This window comes from Lissotriton helveticus, chromosome 3_1 (assembly GCF_964261635.1).
Source record: "Lissotriton helveticus chromosome 3_1, aLisHel1.1, whole genome shotgun sequence".
Lineage (NCBI taxonomy): Eukaryota > Metazoa > Chordata > Amphibia > Caudata > Salamandridae > Lissotriton > Lissotriton helveticus.
In genome coordinates, this window is record NC_136061.1 from 23,420,019 (window position 1) to 23,439,393 (window position 19,375).

At 48.6% G+C, this 19,375-nt stretch overlaps 1 protein-coding gene across 1 annotated transcript in view; it reads left to right on the forward strand.

The window, feature by feature from the left end:
• The window catches only part of STK11IP (serine/threonine kinase 11 interacting protein), a 291,281-nt gene that overhangs the window by 50,848 nt on the left and 221,058 nt on the right, over positions 1-19,375 (forward strand). The window contains exons 3-5 of the mRNA XM_078683491.1: positions 4,905-5,107; positions 11,700-11,774; positions 12,821-12,916. Of these exons, the coding sequence (XP_078539617.1) occupies positions 4,905-5,107; positions 11,700-11,774; positions 12,821-12,916 (374 nt within the window). The remainder of the gene's footprint in view (positions 1-4,904; positions 5,108-11,699; positions 11,775-12,820; positions 12,917-19,375) is intronic.

Genomic DNA, 19,375 nt, shown 5'->3' on the forward strand with positions numbered 1-19,375 from the left:
ACTGGGAACCTGGTTAAAAACAAACCAGTGCACATTCAGTCAAAGTTCCATCAGAGTCAGGCACAAAGTGTGGGGGTGGGGTACTGGAACAGAAACCCACTTTCCTACACTGTTCCAGATAAACTTGTAAGAATCATCAGGAACTCTTACGAGGGAATGACCTGCAAGATAGTCCATGGAGGACAACTCACGGAAGCCTTCCAAGTGAGGACCAGAGTCCGCCGGGGTAGTTTGCTCTCACCGCCACTTTCAGATAAGGGTTCTTTTTTTTCCTTGTGCACAGACCAGGCAATCTCCCCTAATAGTAGACTACAATTGCTTCACTTCAAATTCCTACTCTAGTTCTACAGTGCTCCTTATGAAGAGAAGCTTGATTGATGTTGCGGCCTATCAGAACTAGCGTGGCCTTGGAGTCAGTTTTCCCCTACTTACTGAGTGGAAATATTTAATCACTTATCCCTAACGGTACCCTTACAGCCATCACCACAACTGGCACTATTGGGATACACCTACACCCTCACCAAAGGAACTCAACGGTTGGCTTCTATAGCACTCCTACTCGCGAAAAGGAGTGTGTGTGTGTGTGTGTTTTGTGTGTGTGTGTTGTGTGTTTTGTGTTTGTGTGTTTTGTGTTTGTGTGTTTTGTGTGTGTGTGTTTAGTGCTCCCAGAGAGTCAGCCCAGGGATATATGGTCCCCCTTAAACTGTTTCTTGAATTTTACAACACTCCTAGAGGGCAACTCCCCTACATCAGGACGGTAGAGGGGTGCAATATCCTTAGACATTCCAAAGAGGGATGGATGGGCTGGACCTCCAGGCGGGGTGACGGGTGATTCAACAGAGTGTGTGACTTAACTCTCATCATGTAACTGCTCTACTGAGATGCCCGGCCTTCTGCTCAGAGATTATTTTGTATTGCTACATTATATAGCCTGTGGATTTACCACTGTCACTCTCACAGGTTTTTTTTTTCTTTTATGTTTGTTATGTTGCATTACTTTTGAAAACTCAATACATAAATTGTAAAAAAAATAATAATAATGAATACTATCAAAGCCGTCTACTTTTCTGATCTTGTGAACGATGCATTTCACAAATTCAAAGTAGATATACCCTTGTCTTTAGTTTCCACGCATGCTCAGACTTTGCTTTTTCTGCAATTGTGTTTTAACTGCAAGTGTTCTCCAGGTACAACCTGAGTTTGTGAAGTGACCATGATTTGGTCAGCTGACTCCTCCAGGTGCCTTTCCAGTCTTTAGTCTCACTGTGGCCGCAATGTCCCAAGTCAGCTTGCAGGAAGAGCAAAGGCTGCGGTCTCTCCTCTAGCTGATCCACACTGCTTCCATATCCCCTGTACCAGACCTGGTGGATACGAGAGGCCTTCCAGCCCAAGCCAGTGGGCGCTCTCTCTGAGATTGCTCTTTGGGTCTACATGTAATCCTTCTCATGGGCTGCATACTGGATTCTCTGGGCCAGGGAAGCTGTCTCCGATTCTTCGTTCTTTCTAGCATTGGTGCGTGAAGTCTGTTCGCCGTGGGTCGATCCAACTTTGATGTACTTAATGTTTGCAAGAAAGTATATGTTATGTTATGTTATGTTAATAACTTTTATTAGGCGCACAGCTGCCCCAGCAAAGGGGCGTCCTGGCGCCGGATCAAGTACCACAACACAACAGATCAGATGCTGAGAAGAGAGGGAATCAGTCAGCGTAGGCAAACAAGTGGGTTTTTATAGCGCGTCTAAAAAGAGTCAGGCTATTTAGGGCACGAATATGGACAGGGAGGGAGTTCCAGAGTCCAGCCGCCAAGACACAAAAGGAGCGGCCACCCATCCTACTCAGTCTGAACCTAGGCTTAATCGCCAGAAGAAGAGATTCCGACCTAAGAGACCGCGTGGGGACATAGAGCGAGACAAGGCCCACAAGGGCAGGAGGCAAAGACAGTTTCAGGATCTTAAATGTCAGACAGAGAGCCTTAAATTTGATTCTCTGTCTGACTGGCAGCCAGTGAAGGGATGTCAGGACTGCAGAGACAGAACAACGTCTCGGGAGGCCAACAATAGCCCGCGCCGCGGCATTCTGCACCCTCTGCAGCCTAGTAGCCTCAGCCTGATTTACTCCAAGCAGCAGTGCACTCCCGTAGTCCAGCCGAGAGAGGATAGAGGCCTGGACCACCAGTTGCCGAGTAGGAGGGTCGAAGAACTTGAGGACTGGTCTCAGTCCTCGCAGAATACCATAACAGGTAGCTGCAATCTTCTTTGTGTGGCTGGTAAAAGAAAGATTGGAATCCAGCCAGACCCCCAAGTTCTTAACTTTGGCCGCTGGGACGGGGGACACCCCCAACTCGGGAGGCCACCACTGATTTCCCCAAAGTTCCGCCTGCTTCCCTAGAATCAGGACCTCGGTTTTCTTGGCATTTAGCTGTAAGCAATTACTGCGCATCCAGTTTGCCACAGCTATTAGTCCTGCACGGAATCTGGGCGCCGTCACCTCAGGGTCCCCACTGAGTGTCACCGCCAGCTGCGTGTCGTCGGCATACGATGTCATGGTTAAGCCACATTGTCTGACGACAGCAGCCAGCGGTTTCACATACAGGTTGAACAATGTGGGGCTCAACGCAGAGCCCTGAGGGACTCCCAGTCCCAAGGGATGAAAAGAGGACTGCCCAGGAGGAATGGCCACTTTGAAAAACCGGTCCGAGAGGAAAGAGCGGAACCATTGAAGAGCCTTCCCCTCAATACCCACTTCCTCTAAGCGCCGCATCAGAATGTCATGAGACACCGTGTCAAACGCGGCGCTCAGGTCTAACAAGAGGAGCGCCGCTGTCTGCCCCGCATCCAGCACTGAACGCAAGTGCTCGGTCATAAAGAGCAGAGCAGTTTCAGTGCTGTGTTGTGCGCGAAAACCATTCTGACTCTCGTCAAGAATATTATTACGAGAGAGGTGGGCAGACAGGATGGAATTCACGTGTGCCTCAGTGACCTTGGCGGTCCAAGGCAGGAGAGAGATGGGCCGATAGTTCTCAGGAAGCAGGGGGTCAAGGTTGGGCTTCTTCAGAATGGGGCTGACCACTGCTTGCTTCCAAGAGGACGGAACCACGCCCTCGCTGAGCGAAAGATTAATTAAGTCCAGTATGGGCTCACGGCAGAGGGGCGGGAGAAGAGTAATAAGCTCCGGCTTCAGCGGATCTAAGGGAGAACCAGATTTAATTTTAAGGCTCAGAGTGTCAAAAACCTCAACAGACATGATAGGCAAGGAAGACAGAATATCGGAAACCGAAACCTTCACGTCACTAGGCTCGTCCCCGGGTACAGATGGAGTAAATCCTCGATAGATTGCCTGCACCTTCTCCACGAAAAAGGATGCCAGACTTTCACAGTGCGAGTCCGTGCAGATTTCCAGCGAGGTTGCCCGTTTCCCCATCAAATCTTTGAGCACCTTAAAGATTAGTTTGGATGGGTTAGGGCTGTTGGAAAACTCAGAGGCGTAGTATGCGGCCCGGGTTTGGCAGATAGCTCTGTGATAGGTTTTGAGCTGGGCAAAATACAACGATTTTAACGTGGAGTCAAAGGATTTCCTCCATGCCCTCTCGGCTTGCCGGCATGTTCTCTTAAGCTCGGCAAGGGCCTCATTATACCATGGGCTGCGCGTTTTGGCGTGGCATTTCGACCAGCGCATAGGTATAAGAGAATCGAGGGCAGTAAGGACCCAGTTACAAAACTGCTCGTATCCCTGTCCCACATTCGGCAGAGTGCCCAAGGGCTGTGCCTCCAATATCTTAACAAACTCCTCCAGTTTGAGTTTACGCCAGTTTCTTTTAAGGATCAGTCTATCCACAGGTTTAAATTGTGGGTCATCTAAGGGGCATGACACTTTAACCAACAGATGGTCAGTCCATCCTACCACCATCGGGTCAGATTTCTTTTTTTTTTTAGTAAAAAGGTTTGTATAGATTTGTTTAAAAGAGGCCACAGTTTTTAATAAAACCTGCCTTTTCTTCTGACATTAAGTGGAGGTTGACACCTGTGTAGGTTGTTTGTGGTGGGTTCTGTAGTAGTAGGTGTAACACAATAGAGTTTACTGGGATCTGGGTCATTCCCATGCTCTTCTGCGCCCAGTGACAAGCTCTGGGCTTGGAGTCTGGATGTGCACTGCTTCAAACACGTTTTCTTCCTCTCTAAGCTATCCCTTCCTTGTGATCTTGTACTTCAGGGCTCAGCAGTATCATCACCACCCTGTGATTTTGTGAGTTTCTTTCATTCTTGATATGTCTGGTTGCAGCTGGAGTCTTTTTATTTACTTCTCTTTCTACGTGTGGTTTAAGCTAGTGTTGAGTTGTGGTGTTGCTGGACATAAAGTGTTGTTTTGCTGACTTGGTACGAGGCAGACGGCTAAAGATTTAGGTTGCGACATGACTTGCCTTGTCTCATGTGCCTGTGGATCTTGCGGAGCACAGTATATAGAGATTGACCCAGTCAGGGCTTCCAGGCACTGCTTGAAGTCTTTTTGGAACATGCATCAGGTCCAGACTCTTCTTCCTCAATGCATCAACCCCCACCCACCTCCTCATCCCCTTGATCCCCTTCAAAGGATTTATAGTTAAAGTTTTTCTAAAGAACCATTTTCCTCCTCAGGAATAGATGCAAGTTCAGAGTACTGGGTGCGTCTGGATAGCGATTAGAACAGATCATGGAAAAAAGAACCCTGATATTCTGTGGCTCTGCCATGGTCTTGAGGCGCTATGAGGCGCACAGGTTCATTGGTTGAGGAGAAGGATGCCTTGGGTTGGGTTTCAAGCGTGTTGTCTGCCTCAGGTGCCTGCACTCCTCCCGTTGCTTGGTTTGTGATTCAATGTGTGACCTGTGGACGCTTGGTGGATTGCTTCACTCCTTCTCTCCTCTCTACAGGGCACTTGGTGGTGGAGGGCACCAGCACCCTGACGCTGCTCACTCCCGTCCTCCAGCACCTGACGCAGCTCTTCGAGCAACACCTCCTGCCGCGCACCCAGACCCACGGCTTCATAGCGCTACCTTCGCACCCCGCAGACTCCGCTGCCATTCTACAGGCACAATTCCTCTTCGATGTGTTGCAGAAAAGCCCTTCATTGAAGGTATGGAGGAAGGGGTGGGGGCTGGGAGGAAGGGTGGGTTGAATGGGTTTGAAGTGGGAGGAAGTGTGGTATCTACGCAATAGAACTTTAAAATGGTGGTGGGGGGCTCCCACGCGAGAGACCCTCCATCACACTCACGCAGCAGGAACGCCATGGACAGCAGCAGTGCATGCTTCTCGACATGAAAACAAGGCGTGCTTGTACCTTCACTACATATCAAGGACTGAGGCAGGAGAATGCTCCCCACATACAGTTTTACATCCATACTGACAATTTTTACCTCGCCGGACTAAGGGATGGTAGCGTACCAGGGTGTGCTCCTCATGTAAACTTAAAATGCAAACCATAACCAAGGGGCACTGTTTCACAGTACAGCCTTTCCCAAACGCCACCAGAAAATAAACCTTTCAGGGAAAAGGAATACAAATATAATATAAATTACAAAAAAACTGAGAAATGGAGAGATTGGAAACCATTGTGAAAGTACAGCTGGAGAGAGCATGGTTAGACTGCCTGGGAGGGTGGTTGAGGTCTTCTGAGAATCCTTGGAGTGACCGAGAGGCTGTGCTTTGGCTGCGCTTTGGCTGCAGCGAGTCCTACAATCGGTAGATTTGAAGATTCAGCATAGGCTGAGAAATGTGCTACGGAGTCTAAGGCATGCTCAGGTCAGTTGAGATTTGCTTTTAGTGAAGGTAGAGCCCGACTCTCCTTGGCTTCCCTCCCCATCGATCTGCAGACTGTATGCCCAATAAAGTAGGTCGTGCCGTTGAACTTAAACTGACATTTCTGATGCAGGGAAGGCCAGTGGAGAGGAACGGCGCAGGAACAGGGATCAAAGTCCCTTACATGAACCACCACGAGCGATCGAGGCATGAATACGACTGTACAGAGTCAAAACCTTTAATTTGCTCTTCCTCAATTATCAGACCTTAAACAGCTAATCTGAAGTCAAAATGATAAAGAAAGGACTTAATGCAAAGAAAGGCATTCAAGCTTGTGATTGCGTCTTGCCCATGTTTTGTTGTTGGAGAGAAAGATATCTTGCAAGATGGGAGCGTTGAACATTTGAAGCAAAGGCACAAGGGGGTGAAATTGGCTCGCGCCTTAATAGGAACTGGTCATAAGTGAAGGGATTGGAGGCAAGTTTGAAACTCTTAGGACATCCGCAGCTTGAAGGTTCGTTAGATTAAATGCAAGTAACCAAGTTGTTGAGCTTAATGTGTGCTTTGTACATTCTCATCAGGATCTAGAGTTCTTTAAACAATTCCTTTGTGGAATTTCCTGAAAAGTTTTCTCTTTTTCATATCACTGCTGTTACTGTGCTAGGCATCAGAATGCCAAAGTGCTGAAGATTGAGGAGGACTTTAGCAGAAGTGAGGGGGGGCGATGTCCATGAGAGGTGAAGCTCACTTGTGAAGCTCTTCTGTTTCCAGTTCAACTTTCAAACAACAGATATCCTGGGATTCTGCAGTAAATCAAAAGGTTTCTGCTGGAACCCTTTTTCAATATTTTTTCTGAATTGCCACATTATTATTCAGCTTAAGTGCAGGTGAGTTTTAATGAGGGCAAGGATCATTGATTAAAAATGAAACTATTTGATCATGGAGTACAAATATATAATTAAATAGAAATGTGTCCGTGGCTGTGACAAGGAGATGCTACACACTTAATGTAACCCAGTTCCTTATTGCAATTAAGCTGAAAATAGTAATTTTCTTTCTAAAGCTTCCTAGAATCTCCCCACAAAATTGAGTGTACGGCGGCTCTCTGAAGGAAACCATCAAATAAATGATCACGTGCGAGTAGGGGGCAGTGTATATAAGGTGAGCGTGAACAGAGCTAAGGTTAGTAACTTCAGCAGACAAAGATTATGTCTGGAGTGCTACACCTCAGATTCCTTTTCTCTCTGGGTTTTGATGGCCACAGCTGTTCTCCCAAATAGATCTAGAAAAGAGACTTTAAGTCCAGATTCATTTATAATAAATCAATGTTGGTATTGTAGGTGAGCGAGCAGCTTTTGGAGTAAAGATGTTGACAGAGTGGAGCGTGTACATGTACTCGCTGGATGAAGCAGCTCTGTGGCCGCTTCTTCATAGTATAAGGGAACCCTCGGGCCTTGCATTTTTACAAAAGAAATGGCTTATGAGTTCTTTAGTAATTACAAAGAAGCAATCTTAAAGTCTGAGAGTAGAGGATTGGATTTGGGCTTCTTAAGCGTATGAAAAGGTTATGTACAGCTGAGTGGGTGGCTAGTGATTGCACTTGATTGACAGTGTATGGATTTTATTCGTTTATCACCAGTTTTTTATAGCATAGACAATACAACAGTGTTTCCTGAGCGCTTTACATTTTTAAAGAAGTTTCACTATTACAATGATAGCCAATCCACTTACTCATCACAGGCCAGAACCAGAAAAGCATGTGTGTGAGCATTGATAGGAAGAGCACACAGGTGCTAAGAAATATATTCATAGATACATTTTAAAAAGTTACATTTAAGTGGATGAGTGAGCTGAGCAGATGGGGATGAACAAACCAACAGGAGCTTGGTGATTCACATATATGGATGCCACATGAACAGGAGGTCCGTCAGGTCTTAATCGTAAATTGGGTTTCACTGGATCCCAGGTGGAGGCAACTGCAGGTTTTCGCAGCAGTCCCTGTGAGGGGTTGGAAGATGGTTTGTTTTTAAAAAGCCTGCTTTATCTGTGCTTCAGAGGGAATATGTTCCCTGGAGGGTGTTTATTCCTCTGTGTTTCTGCCAGTGCCACTGAGAAAAGTTTTGTGTATAATACAGCAAGGCTCAAAAATGCTCCTTGCCTCGATGAGTAGCTGTGGAAGAGTAACAAGTGCAGGAGGAACGCGTTCAAAGGGCCTCGTCCCTACAACTAGCCTCGCTTCACTGTGGTGCTGCAAAGATGCTTCTTTGGAAACCTGGCTAGGAGCAAAACCTCATATCTGGGACTTGAAAAAACTAGGTCTTTGGATACCAGTTTCAAGTCTGATTCTGAAACGTAGCGTTTAATGCCCATTCGGAACCTTCGTTGGTGTTGGGTGCAGTTTTCCTCATGCACTAATGCGGGGTTCTTTTAGCCCTTGGTAATTGCTAGTGACCTTGTGCTGTCAATGAGAGAAGGTTGACTGTCTAAGAAATGTCTTGATTCAAGTCAAGATTGAAACAGAATGAAGCTGTGGGGAGCTGGAGGAGGCTGACATGAGAAGAAATTCTCATTTGATAGGGTTCCCTTTGAGAGGGCGGCCGATAATCCAAGATTGAACTAATGATCAGGGGTGCGATGTCTTTGATGGATAATGCTGTTATATACACCTAGGAATCGTTGACCTACAGGTGATAAGAGCCATCAGGGAGAGCTACGGCGTTCTACATAGAGGTTGATTAGTATTGGGGTGAAACGACGAAGCCAAATTATATTTTACAGCAGACAATTCAGTTTGGCTGTTGTTCATTTTTAATTTCATGGTTCACATCTTCAAGGAAACCGAGCACCGATCTACTTCGCTGCCGGTCACCCCTCATTCTTTTTGAATGTTGAAGATCGTGCGGCAGCGAGTGCTTTAAATGCTGCGGACAGAGAGGCTGAAGAGGCGGTGGTCTCTGTCATCTAGGAATAGAAGTTCATTGTAGATAATTTGTTGAATGGCGATCTCCGCCGTACAGCTTACCCTAAAATCTGACTCCAGATGGTTGAATAGGTCATTCTCCAGTTTGTGTTGGTTGCGTTATGAATCTACTCTGCTCTCATTTGTATTCGTACTGCAAAAGTTATTTAGTCGTCTGGCTGTAGTAATATTTACTTACAAGAGGGCTTACATAGCGTATGTTTAAGCAGTCTGATGTCACACCCATATTTCAGGAACATGTTTATAAGGTTTCTCTTTTAAGAGGACACAGATTTTAGTGTCCCTGGAATTAGATCTGCGAAATGTGAATGGGAGCTTGGTATTGGCTATTGAGGTCTTGATTTGGGGAGATCTTTTCAAAGTAAGACTCATGTCTCAGCCAGTTCTGGTCTCGCTGTGTTGGTGGTTGAAAGTGTCAACCTCCTTCTCTTTTTTTTGTTTTTGTCCTTTGTAGCCGTACTTGTAGCCGTACTTGTAAAGCGCACTGATACTCCTGAGTGTCCTGGCGCTGTACTAGGGAACCCTTCCTGGTTTTTCCCTGTGAAATGTCCACTCCTGGGCATCCCCAGGGTGCAACCAGGCATCCTTAGCGTTGTGGGGGCCGTTGTGGAGACTAAGCAAGCTATTGGCCAGAGTTGCAGCGTGGGACCCATGCTTAGATTGGGCACCGAGGCGAGAAATCAGGTCCGAGGAATTATGAGCCCAAGATCCGCCGAGACCAGCCAAGGCAGGAATTGAACCCTGGTCCCGGGCCAGACCTCTGCATCAGGGTCTGCCGCTCTAACCGTTGAGCCACACTTCTCCACTTTGCAATGAATTATGGAAATGTCTTGCCCAGAGAAGGGTTATAGGGATTGTTTTCTGTCTAATGTTTTCATTTTATTTCTTCGGACACTTTTTGACTAGATCAACTTACATTTTGACGAAAGAAGATTCTGCCTCAAAATTGTTTGTTTTTTAGTATCTGCCTCACCACACAGGTTTTCAAGGCCTTTCAAATTGGTGCCCAATCCTTTCTGAACTGCTCATAAATGTTTTATCTTTCTTACATTGCTTGATGTAACCAGGGTGAGGTTTCTTCTAAATTTGTCCTTGTAGTTTTTGAGGGCCAGGATAATTTGATATTTCCCACAGGGCACTGTTGTAATGCCTTATGGGTGGGTTTATCTCTTGGTGAGTGTCAGGGTGAGTATGCAGAAATTAAGCCATTGATGTCTCTAACTAGCAGTGCAAGAAAACCTGAGTCACTTACAGTTTTAGGTGATAGAGTAGGGTAATCTATTAGTACCTTTCCATCAGGCCCATTTTAATAAGACTGTCTTTTGTTTGAGGTTGGAGTAAAGGTTCTTGTAAGTGCGTAATGGGGACAGTTGTAAGACCCCTGTGTCATGGTTGTCCCCACTGAAAATGAAAGTCTCTTAGGAAGAAACTATTGATGAGGGTGAAAGAGTTGTGAGGAGTTTGAATAACCCTTCAAGAAATGAAAGATAAGGTGTTTTAGGATGGTAGGGAAGGTGAATTGTATGGGAGTAACATCCATGTTTTTAAGTTCTAGTAAGCTCTAGAAAGTTGTCTGTTTAAGTTTAATTGGGAAAATAGATTCTAATTAAGATCACCACACAACCTCCTTTTTTTCTTGGTTGCCACAAAGTATTTAGTAGTCGTGGGGAACAAGACATTAGAAGACAGGTTGAGAAGAATCCTTCAGCGATGATTCCGTAAGGAAGAGTAAATTCATTTATTTTACTTAGAGATCTGTGATCTGGTTTTGGTGTTTAGCTGCTTAACTTTAATTGTGCAGATTGCATTTTAACGAGAAGCTAACTATCTTGTTTGAGAGAGTGGAGAGAATGCATCCCATTCAACAAACTCTATCCTTAAGTCCTTAACTGAAATATATATATGTATTTTTTTTTACACAGTGGCAATCACCACAGTGTAGTTTTAGTTAGGACCAGGTTTCCAAAGAAAATAGATTTTTTTGGGCATTCAAATAGCTTTGGCGCCCTTGACAAATCTTCACAAAACTTTCCAAAAAAAGTTTCATTCACTGCGACTCCTTTCTGGAAAGTTCCAGGGTGATCCTTCAGATGGGGGTAGAGCTAAAGGGGGAGTTCCTAAAGATGTTTTCCCCGTGTAGGTTCCCATAGGAACTTCAGACACGGCTACAGCCAAAATGCCTGAACACGGTTGCACCAAATTTGGCCGAAACCTCGATCTTTACCCAGAAAGCTTGTTTTTTTGTGATTTGGTATCAATCCCTTCAATAGATTTTGAGAAATTAAAGGTCGAAATATATAGATACGTGCAGACGTAGGAGTACCTGTCACGACTGGCTGATCAAAGTATAAGTTCTGATCACATAAAGAAACACGTTTGGCAACCATCTCAGGACACAGGGATTCGGTCCCAGTGTCCTGAAAAAAAAAAAGAAATAACATATAGGAGAGCAGTGTAGGGATACCCTAATCCCCCATGCCTGTGGGCGTGTCCTCTCGCTGTCAGAAATCCCTTGGCCTCCAGTCTGTTGGAAAGGAGGTCCAGGCGTGTCATTCTTAGTGATGAGCAGGGTATTTGGTTTCCTTCTGAAGAGGCTGCAGCTTGAAGGCCTGATGTTGTCTCGTCAGGAAGGCTGCCATACTCCTGCATTTCTTGTGCTCGCTCTGAGTGCAAGAGTTCATGTGTGATGGTTCCTGTGTGGTGTTGGTCAGCTGTGCCCTTGGATTAGTGCACACTGAACAGAGGGAAAGTGCCGGGAAACACTTTATGGGTAGCTGTCACGCTCTATAAGCTGAATAAATAAATAAATAAATAAATAAGTTCTCTGGCCTACTAAAGCATGCCTAAGGTGTGGTGAGAGTTACTGCTGGGCAAGGTTGGTAGGGATTGTCATTTCATGCTCTGCTGCTGAGGCAGTAATGGTTTCTCTCTCTCCCCCTGGTCACTGCAGCTTGTTCACCCTCGGAATTGTGTGCCACAATCAGACGTGAAGGTCTTTCCTTTCAAGTCCCTCCGGTGCTTGGAGGTAAGTGACAACAGAGATGTGTGGATGGGGAAGATGAGGAGCTAAAGGGATAGTGTTGGTGCAAAGGTTAGTGGGGAGAAAAGTCTGATTCTCAAACTTAAAGTTTAATGCCCATTCAGAACCTTCGTTGATGTTGGGTGCATTTTTTCCTCATGCGCTAATGTGGCGTTCTTTTAGCCCGTGGTAATGGCTAATGACTGTGTAGGTTAGCAATCGAAGAATTTGGTGATAGAAGTCAAGATTGAACCTGAATGAAGCCGTGGGAAGCTGGAGGAGGGTGACTCTGACTCCTTACCAGCTTTTCGCCTCCCCTCTTTTCCTCATACCTCATATGTATGGAGAAGCGTGGCTCAGTGGTTAGAGGCGGCAGACCCGGAAGCTGAGATCGACCAGGGTTCGATTCCCCGCCTCGGCGGGTCTCGGGCTCAAAAATTCCACGGACTCGACAATTCTCGCTCCGGTGCCTACTCGACTCACGGGTTCACACTCTGCGACTCTGTGCAATAGCTTGCTTAATCTCCACTACGGCCCCTCGCGGCGGGATGCCTGGCTTTCACCTTGTGGACACCCTGCCAGGGTTTCTCACAGGGGAATACCAGGACGGGTTCCCTAAGCAAGCGCCAGGATGCCCTTTGGGTGACAGGTTTGCGCTATATAAGTACACCTACATTTACATTTACATTTACATGTAGCGCTTATTTTGTCTTTTCCCTCTTTCATTTCAATCCCCTCTTTTATATCCATCTCCCAGCTACTGTGTCTCTTTTTCTGGTTTCACTTGTACTCTTTCTGCTTGTGTTTGTTCTTTGAGTCAATTTCTCTGTCTCATGCCTTTGTCATTCTTAAGTTCTGCTTGCTCCCTTCAGTCTTCCTTGCCGTCTTCCCTTTCTTGTTTCTGTGCTATTCATTCTACTGTTCCTCTTTCCCCTTATTTTGTCTTTGCTTTTCTTCTTTCTGGGTGTTTTGCTTCTCTCAGTCTCCCTCTAATGTTTGCACTCCTTCTCTGCCTACTAGTTTGGTGTCTCTAACCCTCTCTTACCTTGCAGCTCCGGAGTGTGCCCCTGCACTGTCTTCGAGGACTCCAGTCCCTCTACTCACAGTTGGAAGTTCTCACCTGCTTTAGGTGTGTCACTACTCTTGAGGTGAGCTCTTAGCCATACCACCTTTGCGTTCTGTAGTAAGACGAATGATGTTCACACCATCCCTCTGCACTCTCGCATAGAGGCGGGTAGTAATTTTACAGCCTTTGTGCTCCAAAGAGGATGGGACAGGACACACCTCTCCTGACTACTAATTTTCCTACCGACCTTGCAATAAAAGTGGGGATTGGTCGGGGGAGGGGGTCAGGCATCTCCACTGGCTGGAGAGGCTCTGGCTAGCATTACAAAGGGCAGGAACCCTTTGAGGCTCACCGACCTGATTTCTTGGGTGAAGGTGTTTAGCCTTCCAGGAACAGCAAACTTTGTGTCTGACCCACGAGAGAACAAGGGGATCTCAGCTCAGAGGTTCCTGAAACATGTCAGTGTGTGGCAGGCTTCTGTAGACCAGTCCGCTGTGCACTAGTGTTTTGGGCGTTTCTCGAGGGCATCTCTAAGGTGCCCTCTGGGTGCATTTTACAATAAATCCAACACTGGCATCAATGTGGGTTAATTGTGCTGAGAAGTTTGGTACCAAACGTCTTAGCTTTCAGTAAAGCACCATGGAGCTGTGGAGTTCGTAATGACAAACTCCCAGCCCATGTACTCAATATGGCTTCACTGCACTTACAATGTCTGAGAATGGACTTGGGCACAGTGTTCATGCAGCAATGCCCTCACCTGTAGTATAGTGCGCGCTGTCGTAGGGCTGTGAGGCCTGCCAGAGGGGTGACTTACTATGACACACAGTTGCGGCTCCACTGGTAACGTGGCGGAGCATTGCCCCACTGCTGTAAAGCAATGCAGTGGAAAAAATGTAATGTTAATAACCAAAGTTATAATCTTTTATTTTTAATATTCCAGTTGCTGCCAGGTTAGGGGGCGGGGCAGGGCACAGGGAGGAGGAGTGGCTGATGCTGCACCTAAAGTGCACGACTGGCCGGCCGTCTCCGGCAGGCCAAACAGTCATGCGCACTTTCCATGTTCTCCATCCAGGCTGTATTTCAGCCTGGGTGGAGAACATGCCCAGGCTCCCTCTCTCAGCACTGGACCACGGCGCTCAGACCAATCACAATGCTGCTATCAGCAATGTCGTGATTGGCTAAGGGAGTCTGGAAGCCTCGGTGCTTCCTCTTCCTGTGCGGAGAGGCACCGGCTGGCGACAGCCACCAGCAGGTACGTTTTCTTTTTTGTATTGATTTCCTAACCCTCCCCCATCCCCTACCAGCTGCCATTAATGCCACAGGCAGTGTTTGTGGACATGGCACACAGGGATGTGTGCCATATCAACTTTTCAGTTTTGTCTGCACCAGAACACACAGTCTGCAATGGCAGTGGGTATGTGTTTGGTGAGGGGTCTCTGAGGGTGGCACAATACATGCTGCAGACCTTAGATGCCTTCCCTGGTCACAAGGCCCTTGGTACCAGTGGTACCTGTTACAAGGGACTTGCATGTGGGCCTGAGGTGTGCCAATTGTGGAAACAAAGCTACAGTTTTGGGAAAGAACACAGGCTCTGGGAACCTGATTGGCAGAGACCCAGGGCACATTCAGTCAAAGTGTATTAAACATCTGTCAAAAAGTGTGGTGACGGTCTATCTGGTGTTGACCGGGAGCCATGTGAAATCCTGCTGAGCCTCATGGCAATGGTGAGGAAGCAGGTGGTGGAGACGGCATTGATTTAGGTCTTCATTCGGAGTTTGCTGCCCAGGATGATGCCGAAGTTCCGTGCATGGTCTGGGTGAGGGTCCTAGTTTTGGAGCGCCACCAGGAGTCATTCCATGGGGAGGTTTTGTTCCTGAAGATCAGTACCACTGTTTTGTCAATGTTGAGTTTCAGGCAGTTGTCTTTCATCCAGTCAGAGATGCTCGTTATGCCCCTGTGGAAGTTATCCCTCGTAGGGCGGGCTCCTCTGATAGCGAGACGATGAGTTGGGTGTCGTTGGCGTAGGAAATGATGTTCAGCCCATGTGTTCTGACGATGTTGCCAGGGTGGTCATGGGGGTGTTGAACACGGTGAGGCGGATTCTCTGAGTTCTTCTCCAGTGAGGAAGGAGGCGATGAATCTGAGGGCGTCTCCTTGAATTCAGATGTGGTGTGGCCTGTTGATAAGGGTGCGGTGGGATGCTGTGTTGCACATTGCTGAGAGGTCAAGGAGTATCAGGGCCACTGTTTCTCTTGGTCAAGGGTGGCTCTGATGTCTTCGGTGGCAGTAATGAGGCTGGTTTTGGTGCTGTGGTTGGCGTGTCTTCCAGACTGGGCGATGTCCAGGAGGATGCTGTTTTCCAGGTGTTGCGTGCGTTGGAGGTTGATGGTTTTCTTGAGGACCTTGGCAGGAAAGGGTAGCAGAGAGATGGGCTGGAAATTCTTGAGTTTGCTGGGGTCATATAAGACCTAGGCAGCAACACTACCATTTTACATGTTCACGTTTTAAAGTTTACATCTTTTCTTGAACGTTGACATTCGAAACACATTTACTTGCATGAAAAATGTTCAATGAACTAACTTTGCTTACATTTACACATCTTCGTAGACATATTATCAGAGCTTTGAACTTTCTGTTTGAAAGCTAAAGTTCACTGCACAAAATATTTATTATTGTTCACTCGACAACAGCTTTTTTAGGATGGAATCAATAACCTTCTGATTGGGACTACAGCTTGGCAACATGGGTGAAGTTTATTATATAAATGACATCACTCCGGGGCGGAGCTTGCCAGCGTCGATGGTGGACGCGTGAGCGTTAAGCTCCTCGCCGATACCCACATAATCCTGCGATAAAATCCTTCCATTGGTGTGAATTGACTACCCAGCGGCGGGATCTGCCTGGGAGAAGCGATCGGTACCTCCGGTCAGGGTTGCGGGCTCCTGGGGAGAGCCACGCCGGCTAGCAATTGCAGTACACGCGGGGTGGCGGACCAGGCCCCAAGCCCCGGTCTTGCGCTGAAGAGTCACCGCTGTGCGTAGCTGTGCGTGCGGCGCAGCGACTGGCCTCTTCCTGCGGCGCGGCGGATCAGCCGAGTCGGCGGCTCACAGCGCACCCCCAGCCCCCGATGATCTGACCTGACAACGTCGCAAGCCTGGAGAGGTATCCCTGCCCTGGAACTGGCGTTTTGAACGGCGACCGGGAGCTGCGGACTGCATCGGCTGCTGAGAGCGGAGTGCCCCTGGGACGAGCACGGTGCACCGGGCCCCACAGGATACACGCCGGATCCCGCGGAGCCACCGTCGGCGGGGCCCAGCGTTGGAGCCCCTATCGCACCTCTGTCCCGACTGGCGGGAGCCATACAAGTCTAGCACGCTGACGGCATACAGGCGCTGGAGACTCGAGCGCTTGCACCACGAGCCAGGCCCTGATCCCCGGCCTCTCCACGTGACAGTGAGCGCGGACTAGCGCTCTGGACTACATCTGTGCCCTCGCTGAGACGGGGGACCTTCCTGGAGACTTGGCGCGGGGGGCACCCTTGTGGAGAGTGTACTGAAGTGAGGGGTGTGGTGGTACTGTGGGGGCTCCGTCCCAGTGAACTGGCGTGGTGAACTCCATCCATCACAGGCTCGTGGGGGACGGCTGGCCTACACTCTAGGCACCACGTGGCATCGCAACGAGAGGCGAGAGGTACGCGGGGGGCAACGAGGTGCGGCGGTACGCATAGCACCCATTGCGCGACGGACTCTGTCCCCCCTCCCCCCGGCCTTGCTTTGGGGACGCCATTGCGGCGGCCCTCGTGCGTAGAGGACCGCACGGACGTCAGGAGGGCCTGCAATCGAGACTGGCACGGATGGTTGGCCCAGTGGGGCGGATACAGCACTCCTGATCTGATCGTCTCACCAAGGATAGGTGACCAACGCCACACCCGTGAACAGTGTGAAACGCGCGACGGGGGCCCCGCTCCAGGATTGACATTGACACAGGGTTCCTGCGGGCAACACATTGCGGAGCATAGAGACACACTTGACGCCCTTCGCCAACAACGCAGACTATGGTTTGCGACTGATAGCCCCTCAAGGTGTGAATAGGATTGGGGGCGACGAGAAGTGGACGCACTCTGCGGTCCCCCCTGCATAGAGTGCTGCCGCAACTGGACGACTGGCGGACAAACCATGGGAAAGGGCGACAGAACTCAGCCCAAGCTTTCATTCGATCAAAGACGGGCGAAGGCCCCCGGATTCTCAGGCTGCGGGGTCGCCACCGCAATCTACAGCTTCTGAGGGCGGGATGTGCTCAGAAATCAGGGAAATGCTGACACACATGGAGAAAGGACTGCAAGATAGCATGACAGCAATCGGCACCAAAATAGACGCCCTCTCCTACCGTATGGACCGCATGTCGGAGAGGGTTGATAAAAATGCAGAACGCCTCGACATGTCGGAAAGGAGGATCACGGAGGTAGAAGAAGCGCAAATGGAGTGGGACAAGGATCGCAGGCAGTTCAGTAAGCTACTACAAGTCATCCAGGACAAGTCGGAGGACTTGGAGGCGCGCTCCAGGCGCTCGAATATACGCATTACGGGAGTGGCGGAGACGACAAATACTGGAAAAATGGAGCTATTTGTTGAGAAGCTCTTGACCACCCTCCTGGGCGAAGAAACCTTCTCACCGATGTTTGTCGTGGAGAGGGCGCACCGCACCCTGGGACCCAGGCCAAAAACTGGGACTGCACCGAGACCCATCATTGCCAAACTCCTAAATTACAGGGACAGAGACGCGGCGTTGCGAGTGGCCAGAGAAAAGGGGTCACTGCAGTTTGAGGGTATGGACATATCTTTGTACCCGGACTTCACGGCTAAGGTACAAGAGGAGAGACGCCACTTTGCCCCATACAAGAAGCAGCTGCGAGAACTGGGCCTGGACTACGCGATGTTGTATCCTGCTAAACTCCGCATTAATAAGCAAGGCCGATCCCACTTCTTCACAGATCCGAGGGAGCTACAGAAATCTCTGAAGGTATGGTCGAAGGAACAGCGACATGGTCCGCGCAGCCAAAGTGAGGAACATGAAGAAACAGCACTGCTGGATGAGCAGGACTGACCGAATGGCTTGCCTCTCGGTGCATGGGTGGGGCGGGGTTTGTTGTCGAACTGATCCAGAACACTATAGGCGAATGGACAGACCTGCGGATCGGTAGCCCATATACGAGAGCTGCGGCGACTACTGGGTGAGATCTTACCATTGTTTGACCACTGGACATTGCTTGCCGCACTGTTTGTATGTACTGTTAGTGGTTGGGTAGTAATCCGTGAAGGGGCCTCCTGCGGCGTGTTTATCCCAGGTACATGAGTAGAATCATCTGCAGGGGCGTGGATGTGATGACAGTGATTGTTGGGATGTATGGTGGACGCTTGTGTACTTAATAATCCATTTAATGGGCGGGATGTATGGCGGGTAACTGAGGAAATCGAATGGTGAGATATACCCACATTCCGCGGGAAAGGGGTGCATGGAGTTTTTCATTTTCGAGAATTGCTGAGGTTCAACACACAATGGTGGACAATAAGGGTATGTAGGTGTAGGGGTCAGATTACATAGAGAACTGTTGGAATTGCGACAGCTGACTTCTTTGGCGACCTCTGCCCTAGCGCCTTTGGCTACTATGGCCCGGACATGGGCTACTTGGAGTAAAGTTGGGGATGGGCGGGGAGAAGTTGGGGGATGGGAGGGTGTGGTATACTGTCGGGCCGAGTTGGGGGAGGTCTGCTGTGGGAGGGGGGTTGGGGGATGGGGATTGTTTTACGAGATGCTGCTGCATGTTAAAGTTCTCAGGACTGCCCTGTGTGATGGTGACGACACTGATTTATTGATGATGTACACACGATGTGGGCTTGATAGGGCATGCTCGCCCATGTCAGCAAGGCACTGTAGTGTTACCTTTGGTGCACCAGCTAGAAGGCACCGGCCTTGCTATTTGACCCTCCCTGTGTGCTACCACATTTCTGCTTTTGTGCTCTATATAGTGCTGATTAGATTGTAATGTCTATGACTGAAGCGATTAACCCCTGCTTGAATGGAGACACGGTATGCTTCAGGGCCCTGACATGGAACGTGAGGGGCCTTAATGATTATCGTAAGCTCAGGAAGGTGTTGAACTACCTACAGAGACAGCACATTGACCTGGCCCTCATACAAGAAACGCACTTAGTTCCAACTAGTAACATGCTAAATGCTAGAGGGTTGGCGGGATGTACAGTGCAGGCAGGTTTCACTTCACACTCCAGGGGGGTGCTCACTTGGGTCAACCCCAAATCCCGACTACAGCTTACGCTATTGAGCGCAGACCCGGATGGTAGATTTGTTATCTCGAGGTGTGTGGGGAAGGGGCAAGACTTTATTGTAGTCAATGTATACGGCCTGAACTATGACACCCCCGCATTCTACAATGGATTGGCCAGCTCGTGTACCCCATATGCAGATTCCAAGATGTTATGGGGGGGCGATCTCAATTTAGTGTTCGACCCCGAGGTGGACATAT